Here is an 18,239-nt window from a genome sequence, read left to right as displayed (position 1 = left end):
ACCTATCAATCATTATCCTTATCCTATCAATTGTATTTTTAAATTGGAAGTACAGTTTGTAGTTTGTACAACTGATAGCAGATATGAGTAGTACTCCCTCTGTCCCTTTATTTTTGCCCTATTTGACTTTACGCAGTCTCCAAGACATGTGTTAAAACGTTTATATTATAATTTTCATATGCGTAAAAATTATAAAAAGTAGATATTAATTAAATTTATAATGAGACAAACCAAATAAGATCTCACATGACTACATTTCCTTTGGTAGAACTACGGGAATTTATGGTCAAAATTATCAAAGTTTGACCCACATTTTGACAATGGGGCAAACAAATAGGGACAGAGGGAGTATAAAAAAGGTATTAGCTTAGTCAACCAATAGTATAAACTCATTCTTCTTATTCATTAGGTTTATAGGAAAGGGGAGATAAAATTCTTTAATGTCTTGTATAATTTTAATTAGTGTTGAATTGTTCGGGGCTTAAAAGGCATGTTCCTTGCCTAGTTCATCATTGACTTGTTCTACAAAATGCTATTGTACTTTGTACTTTATAAAGCCTGGTGCCCTGTTATTTGTACTCAACTTGCACCTAGACTTGAGTATAGTACCACTTCTTGTACTCTTGCACTTATACAAGCCTATTGCAACGTGAACGGTGGTTAATTCCTTTAAGATTCCTTCGAAATGGCCGGTGTTAGGGCAGTCGTCTTGGTGGTGCTATTGGCATATACTGTTGGGGGATTAGCCTATGATTCAGACATGCTTCAAGATGTTTGTGTTGCCGATCCTAAATCAGGTATATTCAAAGTGAAAATTTTATACATTTCTATGTTTACTCAACTCTTAATTATGTCAACTCACATTTGTATTGATCAATGTCAATATGTCATAGGAATACTAGTGAATGGATTCCCTTGCAAAAATATTAGCATGATAGCCGCGGAAGACTTCTTCTTCATGGGGATTTCTAAACCAGGCCAGATCACCAACAAAGTCCTTGGATCGAAAGTCACTGGGGCAAATGTTATGGACATCCCTGGCCTTAACACCTTAGGAGTTTCCATGGCTCGAGTCGACTTTGCTCCCTACGGTCTAAATCCACCTCACATTCATCCCCGTGCCACTGAGATAATCTACGTTCTTGAGGGTGAATTGTACGTTGCTTTCATAACAACCAGTAACAAACTCATTTCTAAGGTTGTTAAGACAGGTGAAGTATTTGTTTTCCCTAGAGGTTTGGCTCACTACCAGAAAAACAAGTCTAAATACCCGACTTCTGTTATAGCTGCCTTTAACAGCCAATTGCCAGGCACTCAACAGTTTGCAGCTGCTCTCTTTACTTCCAACCCTCCTGTGTCCAACGACGTGTTGGCTCAAACATTTAACATCGACGAACACAATGTTGAGAAGATCAAGGCTGGCCTTGCTGCCTAAAAGTAGCCTTTTCCTTAGGGAAGTTCAACAAATTTGAGTTCCTAAACATGTTGATTATATGGTTTTTCTTGTTAAGACTATTATTCTTCATTGGTGTGTATTAACTATTAATGCTATTTGACATCGTATATGTAATTGACAGAATAAATGAAGTTAGTTGTTACTTGTTCGAACTCTATCGTTCCTAGTACACTTTTGTAAAACTCCATTCAATTATTTCTCTTGTTCAAGAAATGACTCTGAATAGGTTTCCAGACATTGCATTGTAACAGCAATGGCAAGTCCGTGTCAATACAAGAGCAAAATTTGAGAGACAATAAGAAGGAATTTATCATTGAATTTGCACAACTGATTTAATAAATAATTATTCATCAATAAGTGAAAATTATCAATTAGTTTTAAGCACAGAGTTCGTCTCTTTCATCTATTGATACATAATAGGACCCAATTAATTGGTTCAGATTGTATTCTTTAAACCTGTTATTGTAACAAAGTTGGAAAGTTATGTAGTGTTAAGAGTTGAATTCAATTGTACCAACATTCACTGTAATTTAGTCAAACAAGCAAAAGTGCTACTGGTTGATTTATGCTTGAACCTGAATCGGACTGAACCAATAAAACCGGAACCTGTTTCAGACTTTCAGATCGGAAATTCATCTACAGTACAGTATCATTGCATTCAAGATTATTACTACGTAATTCAAAATATAGAATACTTCTCTGTTATTGTAAGAGTAGGAATGCATACAACTTTGTCAATACTCAATAGCTTAAGTTACTCGGCATATATTTCTTATTTCTTCTTAAAAAAAAAAAACAGCTTTCCTACATGTAACACCCCAGTAACTGATAACAGGAGCAATATATATGTCATGTACTCTGCGTCAGTGTGTAGTAAAATTACAAGTAATGAATTGCTCTAAGAAATAGCTCCAATTACTTTCATTTATCACCTCAAAACTGTTACAAAAGAACAAACTGCTTTCTATCTAAGATATAAAATAACCAAATAAGAACAAACTAAGGAGAATAATTGAACCAACTAACAGGAAACCTAAAGATCACTGGAAGACAACTAGTCCAGGATCGCTTAAACTTAACCTTTCCCACAAGTATAAGTACACCCCAGGTGAATGAAAAATAAATACTCACAAAGAAGTGATCTTCATCATGGCCGGGGTCTCCTTGGAATTCCATCCTCGGCATAATCACGCATACCTCCAAACTGCTTTGGCCCAGAATAGAGCATTCTATCAGAGTTATTATTATTGTTGTATCTAACATTACCTCTTTCTTCTCTAGGGCCCCTAAACTCCACCGGCCTTCTCTCACCAGCCCTTCCATAGTTATCATGCCTACGAAAATTTTGAGTAGGTGGTGGTGCGCCTTCCTCACTGTCATACTGGAACCTTCTAACATCTCCTCCCTCTACATCATAATGCCTTCCAGGATGAATTCTTTCAAAAATGTTTCGAGGCTTCCTCCTGAAATCATCCCCATTACTATTACTGCTGTTATTATTGTTATTATTTAATTCATGCCCTCTTCCCGGCTGAGCGGTATCAGGAAATCTTAGAGGTCGCATAATAGGTCGCAAGCACTCATCGGATCTTAATCTTACAGGAGGTGAACCCCCACCTTCATACCTTTGGTTTGGACGAAAAACTCTCACCGGTGGCGACCTTCTATCTCTAATGTGATCTCCCGACGGCTGATAGGGAACCCTCATTGATCCCATTCTAGTATCAGACCTGAAATTGGGAGAGCAACTTCGGGATCTTGATCGAGACCTCCGATTGTTACGCATGAGGAGAGGTTTTCTCCTGAAGTCATCACTTTCTTCAAAGTCATGAGCCCTACCAGATGTAGTATCATGGAACCTCATAGGGCGCATTGTGGGTCTCATGCAGTCATCAGACCTCATTCTTCCTGGTGAGCCAATAGCATCAAATCTCTGATTTGGATTAAACACCCTTACTGGTGATCTTTCTCTCATATGCTCACCTGCGTGAGTTGCTTGCTGATATGGCAGTCTGCCCCTCCCCATTCTAGCTTCAGACCTGAAATCAGGCGAGCGAGTTCTTGATCTAGATCTAGACTTTCTATGAAATCTATCACCACCAACTGGAGAGAAGCTTCTATCCCTTTTGCCAAAACGATTCAACATGGGTCCACCACCACCAGACTTAGGACCTTCATAAACCCCTGGTCTGCGATAACCACCCTCCCTAAAACCCCTATTAATCCCATTGAATCTTCCAAACCTGCTCCTCGGATTATTATCGGGGCTAAATTCTCGTGCCTTTATCATACCCATACCAAAATCATTACCTCTCTCTCCTGGTGATCCTCTTCTCATAATATGGTAGCCACTTCGTGAGGTGTTAATGATTCTTGGCCTGCGACCTCTAAATGGAGTATCACCTGAAGCTCTGATAATTCTCTCTCCATCATCTTCGGAGGCAGAATTAGCAACAGTGCTTTTTAGTTCAGGATTCCAAGAGCGGCCACCAAACCGACCCATTCGCATAGGAGGCTGCTGGCTCCTGTTCAAGGAGCCATCTGGACCATCAGTGTGATGAATACAGTCAAAGTTGCTGGACCTGCATGTAATCCGGCTCATGTATCAGTACCAAAGCATGCATACAATTATAGAGAATATTCAGTGAATATAGAAGGAAAATGTAGGGATGAAATTACCTGCTTCTTCTCATGGAATCAGCACCTCTGTCTGAAAATTGCAAATCCCTTCCACTAGCAGAGGCACCTCTGGCATTACGTGGAGGATCACAGTCAAACTCTTTTCCTACGCTATCAGCTTCTATACTTGACCTGCAATCCTTGTTATCCATCTCCCCCTTTTCAGAATTATTATTTGCTGCAGAACATGCCTTCAGGGCCGAATCTCTCTTTGGACAAACCGCTTCCACAGCATCCACAGTGGACAAACAACCCTGAATCCTTACAGAGCAGTTTTCTTCAACTCTCTTATCAAGCTTTGGTTGTTCATCAGCAGAGCTAAAATTATCTGATCGATAACTCTGCTTCTCAGACTCCCCAACCAAAACTTCTCCTGACAATTGGACAGAATCATTAGCAGCTTCATAAAACACAAAATCATCCCTATTATCGGAATCATAATCCACATGTTCAGTTTCCCCATCCTCACCTTCATTATCCTCCCAGCAGTGTGACTCTCTCAACTCTCCATCTTCCAAATGAGAATCATAACCTCCTTCCAATTCAGTAACAGTTCCAGCATTTTCAGTTACTTGACTTAAATCTTCATTAGAAACATGCAATCCATGACCACCAACATGGCCACTGGTAGGTTTGCTGCATGGATCAACAGCAACACAAGGATCCAATATTTTAGGCACAAGAGCTTCAGATCCATGATTATTCAGGGGGTCAGTTCCAGATACATCTGTGACAGTAGGCTTTTCTTCAATTTCTTTTGCAGACACTGCATTTATGGCTTGATCATCACCCATAGACATTGAGGTTGCAAACCGATCTACGGAATTGCTTGGGCAATGAGAAACACTAAGATTTTCCGACTCCACCATTAAATTTTCAGAGCTGGAAGGCTGAGATTCTAATGATCGGCCAACGGATTCCTCATGCTTAACTTCACTGTCAGCCAAAGAGTTCTGCTTAGGTGGACAATTTAGATCATTGACCCTACAAGAAACCTCTGCTTTGTCGGATGCATATAAGGTTGCAATTTCACACTTGCTACCAAGGGATTGATTTGCTGTTGATTGACACGTCACATTTTCCACATTTCTATCGTTTTCATCTACAACATTCTTTATGTTGGACTCCTCAATAAGGTTGCAATCAGCACCCTTCCCAACTGAAAGGGCCTTTCCTGAAAGCGGTGCCAGAAACAAACCAATTTCATGCTCCTCAGACTTGACAGTTTGCATTTCTTCAGCCACTTCATTTAGATTTTCAGAACCCGCACCAATATTCTCTTCGGATGCTAACGCTTTGGTGCCATTTAACCCTAGAGAAAGGGAATGATCAATAGTAGCACCTTCATTGACCACCTTTGGTTGAATTTCGGAAACAGTGACACATACTGAAGATTCCACCACGTGATTATTAACATCGGAAAGAGAATTTTTTTGCTTTAGGATACTTGTGACAAAACCAGATGAGACATCTGAGCAATGTCCCATCCTGCTGACTGAGGTACTAACACTAGTAGAGCCTGCGTTGTCTGGCAACGCCCTACTTTCAGGCTCCACACAGACTTCAGCTTGAAAGGTAACTCTATCACCACTAACAGTAGCTTCAAATTTCTTTGCCTCCAAGCCATCTACATCTACATTCTCGATCTCAAATCTCTTTGCCTCAGAACCCCCCGCATCCTCAAATATTTGGGATTCCATAGTATTCATTGGAGTAACTTCCACTACTTGAGTACTGGAAGCAAAATCTGTATCAGTATCATCAAGTGGATTACCCCACTCATCCATCACAGTATTCAAATCCCAATGGAATCGACAATCTCGAGTTGCACCAGAATTTTTTGCTGTTTTATCAGCGACTTCATGGGGAGAGTCTACGTCCTTATTTTCCTGTGCAGCATCACTTCTGATCGATGCAGGTAATCCAAGGCTTTCAATATTTTCTTTCTTGAGGGCTGTAGACACAACTGAATCATTTTGCTCAGCTTTCTGAAACTCTTTTATTGGGCTCATGCCAAGATCATCAGCATCATTGCTCACGCTAACAACCTGAATGCCATCAATTGGCAAACCAACCACAGAAGCTCCTTCAACATCTTTAATATCCTTTCCAGGAAAGTCAGGTGCTTGAATGCTTGGAATGTTTTCTTTTAAGTCAGGTGCGGAAACTAATGATTCATTTTTCTCCCTATTTAAGAGACCCATCTGACTTAGACACTTTCCAGCATCATCGGTGGAATAATCTAATCGATCACTACAAGCTGCAGCAGCAAGTATGGCAATACCTGAAAAATCCTCCCCCAAACCACGCGCGTCATTATTTAATGAATTTACACCTTTCTCGTCAATGTTACCATCACAATCAAAATTCCTGGATTTTGATCCTTCAGAAAAACTAACTCCCATAATTGGACTCTCTGTAGTAACATCTGAGCAGGTTAGCTGATCTGCTGTGCAATGGTCACCAACAAGGTCCTCGGAGTCTTCTAGACAATTTGGAGATTGCAGAGGTGGAGAAGCTGATCTAAGGAAAAGTCTCCTCTTCTTGATAGGAATATGCTCCATATTGCCAGGAAAACGCCGTCCATGAATCATTGCATTAGACTGCGAATCAAAGAAGAGCAATTAGAAATAAGCATTATTGAAAAGAGAAAAGAAACATATCCTTCAAAACTTAAATAACAACCAAATAATAATACTAACCTTCTCAGTCTCCGAACATTGCAATTTATTTAGCCGTTTTGGGCTCCTTTTCTCATGCTCGTGAACCATTTTCATGTTCTTTGAAACCGACCTTCTTGAGCGCCTTGATGTGTTCCTACCTTTGGATACTGTCTTCCAAGTCAAACTGGGATCAATAAAACTTGTAAGTTCTGGGCCAACTGTGGTCATGCTTTCACGACGGGATTCTATCCCATCAACAAACGATCTATTGACAGAGCGCTTTCCAAACGCCGTGTCTAGATTTTTTAACTACACACAGGGAAAGAGCTCAAACCTAATCTGCAGGGGAGGAGAAAGGGAAGAGACACAACATGTTAGAGAAAAAACCTCTACGATTCAGTCATCAAAACCGCAAAAAAGTCATCCTCCCCCCTTCCTGCCTCAACTATTGTCCCAATCTTAAATGAATATAATTTAGTCATCTACTACAATAAGTTGTCTGCCTAGTAAACTCTCCTAGGTATCCAGGTGGTCATCACCCCAGGCAAAGTAAGTAAAAAGACTTTGGGCATCATAGTATAGTAAATTAGTGTAAAAGTGATGTCCACCACAAAAGTTCCAAAATCAAAATCATACATGCATCCACAGACAACATGACCAATTAAGCAACAAACCTATTACAAGGCAAAATTTACAGGAATAAAAACTCACAATTAAACTGAGCACTACAAACAGGCTGAACTGATGAAGCAACCGTAGATCCTCCAGTATATGCAGGGAGCACTCGTTACAAGCTTACCTACCAAAAGATCAAAAAATAAATCAACACCTTTGTACAAAAATGTTCGGTAAGTTCAATAGAAGCTGAGTATGACCAAATAATTGCAACTTGCAAAAATTTCAAAACACCATAACACTAAACAAGTCGACAAGTGCATGCCACCACAGGTCATTACCTTGGGGCAAACTGTGTGAACCAGATATCAAGGCTGCGTGATATGTCCATAGGTTCATATAAGAGCTTTTTAACACTTCAGATTCCACAGATTCGTGGAATTCATGAATCTATGCATCATCAACCCCCCAAAGGTATAACTAAAACAAATAAATTTCATATGGCATAAACAAAATAGTTGCAATTTGATGTCAATTTTGTCATCCTGGTCATGTAAAAAAGTCCAACAGCCCAGCCGGACTTATACCCTAAAAAAAAACCGCATACCTAACAGACGACTTTCAATCCAACCTACCCACAGGCAGCACATAACAGCACAATGTAGTAGTAGTAAATTCATCTCATATCTCTCATATTCAGGGCCATGAGGTATCTGTTTCGCTACAATTCGGATAAAGACCTAATTGACTAAGAAATCATAAAGCATCTTCAAATTCAAGTGAAAGCACCTAAGACGTAGTTCATCATCTTCAACTTCCAAGTAAAAGATCTGAAGCAATAAGCTCCAATCATACAAGTATTATTTCACAATGGATTGAAGCATATGACGCGATTAGATGACAGATGATCCAATCACATGAATCACGGATAAACAACATGATCCACAAAGGAATATAGTTCCACATCAGAAGTCTCGTGAATTGGCAATATAAATAGGGGGCAACTGAAAGTTCAAAACCCTAATTATTTTACTAAGTACTTGACTGATCTGATCTTCGATTTTTCGCCTTTGCGAAGCCAATTGAGATTAATAATGTTGGTTTCTCGCTCAAAATCATAGTATAAACGAGGATAGATTGTAAAACCTCTCTTCCAAGTTATTAAAGATACTTCTTCGCCGCCGACATCGAAACGCAGCTTAAAGACTAAGATTTTCTCATCTTGTTCTTCTAGAAAGTAACTCAAATCATGTAGATTCATTATCATCTCTCCAAAACAGGAACAGAAACAAGTTTTTCTAATTCAATCCACCAACAGAAACAGGATCTGGTGAAAAATTGCCTTGAGAAATCGACGAATTTAATATTCAATTTTTCAATTGACGAACAACCTTGATTTGAATTCAAATAACACCTATAATTTCCAGAATACAAAAAGCGTGCACAAATCAATCAAAAAGCTTAGGGTTTTCAAATACCTGTGAAGTTTTTTTTCCTCTTTCCAATCTCATTCAAAAACCACAAAAACTCCACTGCGAAGCAATCAAACGATTCCTTTAAACTCCTCGCAAAATTCTTCAAATTCCTCGCTAAACTATCTCTCAATAAATATTATTCAACCTTGCTTTACCCCTCTTTAATGGCCGCCAACAAGGAAGAGCAGAATTACGAGCCGTCAGATAAAGAAGAAAATCAAATCTGGACCGTTGATCATCGATCAATGAAAAACCTAATTTTCTCTCTCTAAAACCTCGCGCTCTCTCTTCTTCAACATTGACCGCCGAAAGGAAGAAGACAAATTGTAAGCCGTCGGATAATCAGGAGAACAAATCTGGACCGTCAATCAGCGATTGAAAAAAGATAAACCTAACTTTCTCTCTCCTCCCCCTGTGAGTTGTGTTCTTCCCTAAAATCTTCTTTCAAACAATGAGTGGGATGATGCAATTGCAGAGAGAGTGGGATAACCACGCAATTTATTATCCTTTTTATGACGATAATACCCTTAGGGGTATGGAATAATTACCTGGATTGTCCCTTTTTTTAGTCAAAGTAGGATTCATAAAAGTCAATGATAAAAAGAAGAGTCTTTCATACGGCAAAAGAGGTGGACCTAAGTGGGTTTGGAATCTTGTGTTTTTATAATGATGAAGATTGATTGATAAATTTATGGAGAAATTTCCTCGAAATTAAACAACTATTTTTTCCTTTAATAAATAATTTAAAGAATTTTTTTCCTTTTATTAATTGAAAATACTTTTTCCGTTTTTTTTTAATTGCATCATAGGGATTTTGGAGGCAAAATTTGGTAGTGGGAAAAAGTAAGATAGAGAAACGTAAAAATACAAAATTGTCCATATAATGTAAGATAAAATAAAAAGTAAGTGTGAAAAAGTAAGGGTATGTTGGGTATTTACAGTGTGAACATAGATATTTTTTATCCTAATAAAAATTTTCTAAAGTAGTAAGTGATGCAATAAAAAAAACGGAGGAAGTAATAAATATCTTTTATTATTATGGGCCCTCTTTCCACCAACAATCTTTTGACACTTGCGCATATTAAAGGCTAATGGCCCTTATTTTTTGACTTTTTTAATAAAAAGATGCTTGATATTAAAAAGTCGAGTTTTTTAAATAATGATGTTTATTAGGCTCGAACTTGAAATTTGAAAGTTGTTATGCAATGTCGAATTCACCAACTAATCCAAGCATGTGGTAGCTAAATTACCTGAATGTATTTGATGTAGAAATTCTTAATGAAGAACATATTTTTTTTAATTTGACTCTTATATTTAGATTATTTGGAATGTGAATTATATGAGTTTTGTTTGTTGCCTTACAATTTTGATGTTTCAATGATTATTCATATTATATAAAATACTTTTATGATGATCAAAGAAAAAGAGGAAAGCACAATGATGATGATAAAAATACTCAAAGTATATACCATTTCATAACCGACTCGAAAAACATGACAAGACTAATACAAGCACTCTTCATTCTCAAGGTTACTTGCTTGACTTCAATCATACACTCAAATAGATCATGCTAGTTGTTTAGGCTATTAGCTTGTTTTGAACATGGTTTTGATTCAAATTGAATTGGTCCATCATGACAAGCTAATTTATTCTCCTTATAAGATAAGATAAGGTTATTTTAAAGTCACTTTCAATTGAGGAAAAAGTAATCGTCAATACTAAGTCTTCATTGTATGGTAATTCTATAAAATATATAAAGTAGGTAATTTGGTGTTGTACAAAATAATTACAGAATAGTTTGCTACACTGCCATGTTATGTTGTGAGAATCGAGTAATGAGAAGAAAAAAAAATGGGGGTAACCAGTATAGATGCTCGAATCGAATTTTATAAAACAAACAAAGTGAGCCTCAACTCCTTAAGGATATTTTCAAGAACCCTATCTAGCGTTCATATTCAATAAATAAAGGAACATTTTCCATAGAAATTGCTTATTTACAAATTAATTCCCTAATTGTGTCGGTTTAAAAACTTATTCCCATGGTACTGTCCACGTAGGATCGGATAGATACAAGGTTCATTTTTTTTCTTTCTATTTTTATTAATTCTGTTTCAACAAAGAACCGTTAACGGTGATAGCAGTTCTATACAATAGAATCGCTAACACCATTAGCGGTTCTTAGACAGGGAGTATCCGAGCCTCTGTCCCTTTTTGAAGGTATTAAAGTGAATTTGGAGGTGTCTCTTTAATAGTGTTAATGAGTCGGTAATGCATAACACCTCAGACGACTGCCTTAATATGAAAACCAAATGTGAAGAATCTATAAATGGAGTGAAGTATGATGTAGCAATTAATCGGGAAAAAAGCAAGCAGAATGGAGAAACAGCTCCGAGAAGGAGAAGCTGGTTTGAAGGTGGAGAGAAAGTAGGAGCAGGTCAGCAATTAACAATTAATGAAGATGTTGGGCTGACAGTAGAGATGGATCAAAAATCCAACGCAAAGGGTTGTGTAGAGAAGCTCGGAAAACTTAATAGCATGTTTATTTCACGAGAGAAGGATGATGTACACAACAAAGTGGAACCAATAAAGGTAATGGTGTTAGCGATCAGGATGATTTAAATAGGTATAAACCGCTAATGCCATTTGTGGTTCTTGTCTAAGAACCACTAATGCCATTTGCAGTTCTTGTCAAAGAACCGATAACATCGTTAGCGGTTCTTTGATGACCCAAAAATAATTTTATTTTTTAAAAAAATACGAACCTTGTACATATCCTACGTGGACAATAGCGTGGAAATAAGTTTTTAAATCGATGCAATTAGAGAATTAATTTATAAATAAGCAATTTCTACAAAAAATCGTTCAAAAATAAAGTGTACAGAGAGGAAAATCCAATTGTCCTAGTTTTCGACATTAGGGAACTGAAGTGACTAATCATTTATAGAGTTACATGCTGACATTCTTTAGAAAAATCTTACACTTGTTGCTCCTAAGGACTAGGGCTTCGTTTAGTTGAAGTTGAATTTTATGGGAATTTATTTTCCAAATGAAATTCTTAGGAATTTGTTTAAATTGTTTGGTTGTGATAATGGGAAGTTGAAATTAATTCCCATGAATTTTGATTAACCTTGGGGGGTTTAGCTAATTTACATTCTATATTTTGTGGGAAGTAGAAATTCCCATGAATTCCAACTTTCCCCATTTTTGTTGTTTTGTATCAACCAAACAAGTACCCAAATTACAAATTTCCATGAATTTCCAATTCCCCCATTTTATTTTATCAATCAAACAAGCCCTAGATAGGCTTCATAATTCTCGAGATCTACATTAAGGATATTTTGCTAAATTTCACAAGAAAACATGCTCTATCGCATACGCGGCCCAAACACCTACCGTATTTATATATTGTTAATGATAAACAAATAAGTTTATATATATATGTATATATATGTATGTATGTATGTTTTATAATTATACTAGATTAGAACGGTTTATATAAAATCTATTTTTATAATTTGTACATTTAAAAAAAATGGATAAATATAAATAAGAATTATGCACCTTGTACAAAAATATTTGTAATTTTAAAATTTTAGATTTTCATCAAAATTATGATATAAAACATGTTCAACGTTGCCTAATACATATTCCAATGTAGGAGTCAATTTATTAGTGTGCTATTTACAATTGTTTCGTTTTTTTAGGATAAATTGATAGATTGTAGTTGTAATATGAAAGCTTCTAATATGGACAATGATGACATCAACAACGTTTTATTTTAATAATAGCTAATAGATTTAATCATTGGCATTAGGGAGAAACTAACTACCCTAACATGTACTTTTAATTTTGAAGAAAGAATCCTTCCCCGGGGAGGCAGTGACACAGTGTACCATATGTCCAAACTTTAGTGGGGGACAACACCATCCCATGTTCACGCCAATACTGAGTGAAGACTAGAGTAGTAGAGTGGAAAGCCAAATTGACCAGCAATAACAATAAACAATGGTTTTTTGCTATCCAATTTAGTTTAGTGTGGTTATCTCTTTTAATTGATAGTTAAGTGCATAACAAAGTGCAACAGTAATTGTTTACTATATATGCATACTTGTCAAGTTTAGTGATTAAAATGATTTGCTATCTTAACCATTTAATGGTTAATATTCTAACAATCACATACTCTATTCTATGCGTATGGCCAGAGGTGAATGCACATACACTCAAGTGGAGTCCATTGACCCCACTTGAACATGGATAAATGAAATATTTTGTATAAAAAAAAAATTAATTTTTTTTATCGTTAAAAGTACCCACTTGACCCCATGAAAATTTATCAATATTTTGACCCCATTAAATAATTTTTTTGGATCTGCCACTGAGTATGGCCAAATGACAAACATATTAGTTAACGCGTTATATTTAAATTATTATTTTTAGTCTTTCTTAATCACATATCAATCTTTGTTATACTAATTTTCATAACATTATATATCAAATTATTAGGTGTTTAAGATTTTTCTTTCGCCTATTGGTTATGACAAGAGAAAAGGATGAAACAATGTATGACATTATGGAGAAAAAAGAGATAAGCATTATATGATGTATGAAATACTTTATCCATTTTTTTATGTTTGAATATATTTGTTGAGAGTTAAAGGTTTAAAAACTCGAACCGATCTTTCCGTTGATCAATAACGTAAAAATTATTTAGATGGATCTTTTTAGACTCGTCGTAGCATGTAGTTTCATTATATATATATATATATATATATATATATATATATATATATATATATATATATATATATATATATATATATATATATAGCACATCCCTTATGTGAGAACCTAATATATTTGAGGGCATATTACAACCGTTGGATCAATTGTATTCAATGGCTACCATTTATTACGGTCAAACATAATTCCAAAAAAAAAAAATCAGCGTTTTCTCTCTCCTCCTTCATTTTGCAAGTTATTTTCTCTCTCCCCCTTCATCACCATTGTTGAAGAAACCCATGAATTTCCCTCAATTGCAGTTATTCTCTCTCATCTCCCTCTGGATTTCCAGCAAAACCTACGATTCTCCCCTCTTTCTCTCAAAACCCTAAAATCAATCGGCGATCAATGCATCAAAGATCATCATTTCACAAAAATCGATTTCTTAGACGCCGAAATCTAATTTTTGCAATCCCTGAGTTTCGAGGTCGGAACCACGAAGAATTTGATGTTTTTGGTGATTGAAGAATTGATGATGAAGCTTAAAGAGGTGGCTAAGGTTGGTGAGATGGTGAGTATCGAGGTTTGTTGCGATGTCATAGATTTGATGTATGAGAACGATGAGATTTCGCGGATGAGAATTCGGTGTTTTTGGATGAGGTTTGTTTCTTCTTCTTTTGCAGCATAAGAACAAATCTTGATGTGGTACTTTTAGGAAATTTTGGCTTGCGTTACTTTAAAAGGTTAAAATGTTGTTTGGATAAGGAAACGATAGAAGAAAAAGATTTCGATATGTATCACACAATTCAAATTTCTTTTATTGTTCAAATCCCTCACATTCTCTCTCTGAAATTTCGACTCAGGGGCTTCACTTAGATGAAGATCAAATCCGCGATATTCAATTGTTCATCATCAAATTGTTGTAAGTTTTGCAATTTAATCACTTAATTCCTGTATTATTCGATTTTTTTCATAATGTTATTCAATTTTGCTTTTTTTTTCAATATTTTGTATGTTTTTTCGGCTTAATTTTTTTATCATATGTATTTTTCATGCTAAATTACGATTTTGATTGTTTCCAATTGGATGGCATTTCAATACATTCTTTGTGTGTGTTCAATTGTTTTCAGTTTTGTTTATTTTCCAAATTTTGTGTTTGCGATCGATTTTTCGATGATATTTTGCTGAATATTATGTGTTATATAGAGTCACTTCCATGCTTTGATTACTGTAATGTTTTTAAGAAACCTTATATGGTGTTAGATGCTGCCGCATTAGAGAATCTGGAAATATTTGAGAATAGTAAAAATGGGGGCTCCTCTAGGTAGGTACCTTTACACTTTTGAGTTTTGATGAAATCTTTTCTGGTTTTGGTAAATATGGCTTGGATTGATTTTTTTTTTCTCCATCTATAAAGGACGTTGTACTCCCAGCTTAATCATTGTGTGACTGATTTTGGGAAGAGCTTGCAAGGCCTCTTTATCATGTTGAGTCAATTAAGGAACGACAAGATGCTATAGTAGCCCTTAGGGTATGCTCTGCAATCTGCATTTTATAAGCCTATCTGACATTGTGCTTTTAAAGCTTAATTTTATATGTTTATCACAGATATGTGGATTTGCCTCGTACTTTTACTTTTATTCAGAGTATTTTAGATTGGTTTGTCAATAGTGACGAAGTCCACATAGTTGATTCCACTACAACACATAGGTTGATTGAAATCATTGAATGCATTGCCTTATTGTTTTTCTTTGTCAAACTATAGCTATTTTTAGTCTTGCTGTCAGTTTTTGTAGTTGGATATTTGACCTGCTTCTGGCCACAACATTGTGTAGAAAACTTCTGTGCCAAGTAATTAAGTATTCTGAATCAAACTTTACCTGCCTTATAGCTCTTGATATCAATAGTGTTGTATAGGGAGACGTTCTGAAACAATCTCTGTGTTGTTTTCATGTACCCTGAACTAAATGAATGTCTCTAATTTGGTTGGTCCTTCAGTTATCAAATATTACGACTTTTATACACCGTGTTTTTTGCCTGATGTGATTCATGAAAACAACTAATAAACCATACATCTGTCAGAGCAAATGTCTGCTTATTTTACAAATGAGTAATAATTATTTGCTAATTTCACAAATGAGCAAAGAAATGCTTGTTGATTTAATAAATGATTAAAGAAATGTTTGCTCATTTGACAAATGAGCAACTAACTATTTGCTTATTTGCTAAATGAGCAAAAATTGATTGCCCATTTTTCAAATTGAATGATCAAAGAAATGTTTGCTTATCTTACAAATGAGTAACTAATTTGCTTATTTCCTTCAAAAAAAATAGCTTATTTGACAAATGAGCAAACAAATGGTTGCTCATTTCACAAATGAGCAAACAAATGGTTGCTCATTTCACAAATGAGCAAAGAAATTAATTGCTTATTTGACAAATGAGCAATTAAGTTTTCGCTCATTTGTTAAATTAGCAACTAACTATTTGCTCATTTGCTAAAAGTTGATCTTTCTTCATTGATATTTACAAAAAATTACAGGTTATAAAATTGCAAAATAATACTTTGCTCATTTATCAAATAAGCAAACTATTTAATGCTCATTTGTCAAATGAGCAGATAATTTTGGCTCATTTTGTCAAAAATTAATATTTATTCTTTACTAATTTGTCAAAATGAGGAATTAATTTTTTACTCATTTGTCAATCAACAATTATTTTTTGCTCATTTGGCAAATGAGCAAAAAAATTCAATGCTTCTTTGTCAAATGAGCAAACTATTTAATCCTCATTTGTCAAATGAGTAAATGATTCTTGCTCATTTAGTCAAATTAATGCTCATTTGTGAGTGTGTTTGAATGTTTTAAATACGTTAGCCTACTAGCTCAAGGGTAGAGCATTGTGCAAATGCACAAAAGATGTGGGTTCGAATGCCACGTAGGTTCATTTATGTAATGTGGAGACACAAGTTTGTATGAGAGTTTAATTGTAACAAAGTTTATATAGCTATAAATCATTTCAAACCATTTTTTTGCTCATATAATTTAGTACGAGTTTGATTTTTTTTTTTTATAATTAATTTTGTTCATAGAGATAACCTATATAGGAATTGAACCTACATCCCCTATGCATTTGCATAGTGTTCTACCATTTGAGCTAATAGGTTTATCATATGCTTTAAATCATTTTCTATGTTATAAATTTTTAATCAGCTCATTTGATAAAACAACAAAGAATTGTTTGCTCATTTGATAAAACAAAGAATTGTTGCTCATTTAATAATGAGCAAAGATTTGTTTGCTCGTCTCATAAATGAGCAAAGATTTGTTTGCTCCACCTCTGACAATAACGATCTCTAAACAGAAAATATATGAGAAAAAGGAAGTATTGCTCCTTTTTTCTTTCTTTATCTTATTACCTAACAATAATCTTTTGATTGGAGACTGGTAGAGTTTGCTATTCTGGCAGATAAAAGAGGAGAGCACAATGAACAATTCTACCAACAGAAGAATTTTTGTTAATCCTGATTTTAGCACCTCTTCTCGGACTGACCTAGATTGAAATAGGACAATTTAAATTATAATACTTATTATCAGTAGTTGATTGCACTTCAAATTATAACACTTGAAAGGATCAACTAGCAAGTAACATGTTCTGAAATCATATATACAATAATCAGTTAGGGAAAATTCACATTTGTAAGTGGCTACCTCCAAAGTGCTCCACTTATACAGGAAAAACATACACAGAGCAACAGCAAGCAAATAAGCATGTTTAGGAAATTCTTTCTCCAATATTTGTGCTAAACAAAGTAAAAGGTACCATGCACTAGCTGATATATGCAATTTGAGGATTGGGAATGGAAAGGGCCAAAGGGGTGGGAACTAAGGGCCAAAAACGCTAAGATTTGTCACTTGTGGCTCGTAGACTTTCCATCTGCTGCTTACCTAATTAATTGCCTACTTTCCTAACTCTAAAGATCCTATTCTATTTCACTGTAGTACTGCCTGTAGGTCTGTTAGAGCTACTTGATGGGGCTTTATGTTCACTGTGGACACTATCACTAGATCAAATAAAGCACCAGATCAGATCTACCTCTATCTTCAATATTTTGCTACCCTTGTCATTTATCTCACTTTTCACTCTTACAATGATGGTTGCTCCACAATGATTATTTTTCTTGGCACTTTGAAATAGTCATGACAACAGTTCTTATTCTACTAGACTCACTAACTTCATATTTCCCAAGTTATGAAATATATCATGGCTATATTACTGCAATAAGTTATACAGTCTTAATAATATAATGTCAAAACGGCTGTCATTCGATCATTTGGAGGGCAAATTAAGCTCTGTACTTGAACTAAACATATACCAATACCATACCAAGAGTAGGAAACATGCTATGTCTTATGGCTAGCTCCAAGAAAAGTGCATGTTAGGTTGTTACTTTCGAGTGTTGGGAGAGGGTATCCAACTAGCTGTAAGGATGTTTTCATCCGAAACTATAGCAGGCACAAAAAACATCAACAAACCACCTTTACTTTCCTACCCCAACCACCAAACCATTTCAATCAACCCCACAGATCGAGCTACAATACAACCATAATCACAAACATCACAGTAAACTCC

The 18,239-nt window shown here is 35.5% G+C and overlaps 2 protein-coding genes and 1 long non-coding RNA gene across 7 annotated transcripts; 2 read left to right on the top strand and 1 right to left on the bottom strand.

Moving 5' to 3' along the window:
• Positions 1-573: 573 nt before the first annotated feature.
• Positions 574-1,669, top strand: LOC110693852 (germin-like protein subfamily 2 member 4). Its single transcript, XM_021871015.1, has 2 exons — positions 574-797; positions 894-1,669. Exons 1-2 carry the CDS (start codon positions 686-688, stop codon positions 1,433-1,435), a joined length of 654 nt encoding a protein of 217 aa, XP_021726707.1. The 5' UTR covers positions 574-685; the 3' UTR covers positions 1,436-1,669.
• A 609-nt stretch (positions 1,670-2,278) lies between these two features.
• LOC110693849 lies at positions 2,279-9,374 on the bottom strand. Of its 5 annotated transcripts, XM_021871009.1 has the most exons (6): positions 7,755-9,374; positions 7,510-7,597; positions 6,838-7,137; positions 4,605-6,738; positions 4,136-4,508; positions 2,279-4,038 (listed from the first exon to the last, which is right to left on the bottom strand). In XM_021871009.1, the coding sequence occupies exons 3-6, from the start codon at positions 7,024-7,026 to the stop codon at positions 2,604-2,606; spliced, it is 4,131 nt and encodes a 1,376-aa protein (XP_021726701.1). In that variant the 5' UTR covers positions 7,027-7,137; positions 7,510-7,597; positions 7,755-9,374; the 3' UTR covers positions 2,279-2,603. The 5 variants fall into 5 exon arrangements, with proteins under 5 accessions (XP_021726701.1, XP_021726699.1, XP_021726702.1 ...); XM_021871007.1 differs by having other exon boundaries at positions 4,136-6,738; XM_021871010.1 differs by having other exon boundaries at positions 4,136-6,738; positions 6,838-6,982.
• A 4,342-nt stretch (positions 9,375-13,716) lies between these two features.
• On the top strand, positions 13,717-15,348 carry LOC110693848. Its single transcript, XR_002505694.1, has 4 exons — positions 13,717-14,267; positions 14,471-14,529; positions 14,871-14,931; positions 15,025-15,348. It is a non-coding gene; the product is annotated as an uncharacterized LOC110693848 (long non-coding RNA).
• The last annotated feature ends 2,891 nt before the right edge of the window (positions 15,349-18,239 follow it).

This window comes from Chenopodium quinoa, unplaced genomic scaffold (genome assembly GCF_001683475.1).
Source record: "Chenopodium quinoa cultivar QQ74 unplaced genomic scaffold, ASM168347v1, whole genome shotgun sequence".
Taxonomy (NCBI): Eukaryota; Viridiplantae; Streptophyta; class Magnoliopsida; order Caryophyllales; family Amaranthaceae; genus Chenopodium; species Chenopodium quinoa.
Note: the sequence above shows the minus strand (reverse complement) of the source record. Positions and strands in the feature narration are given on the sequence as shown.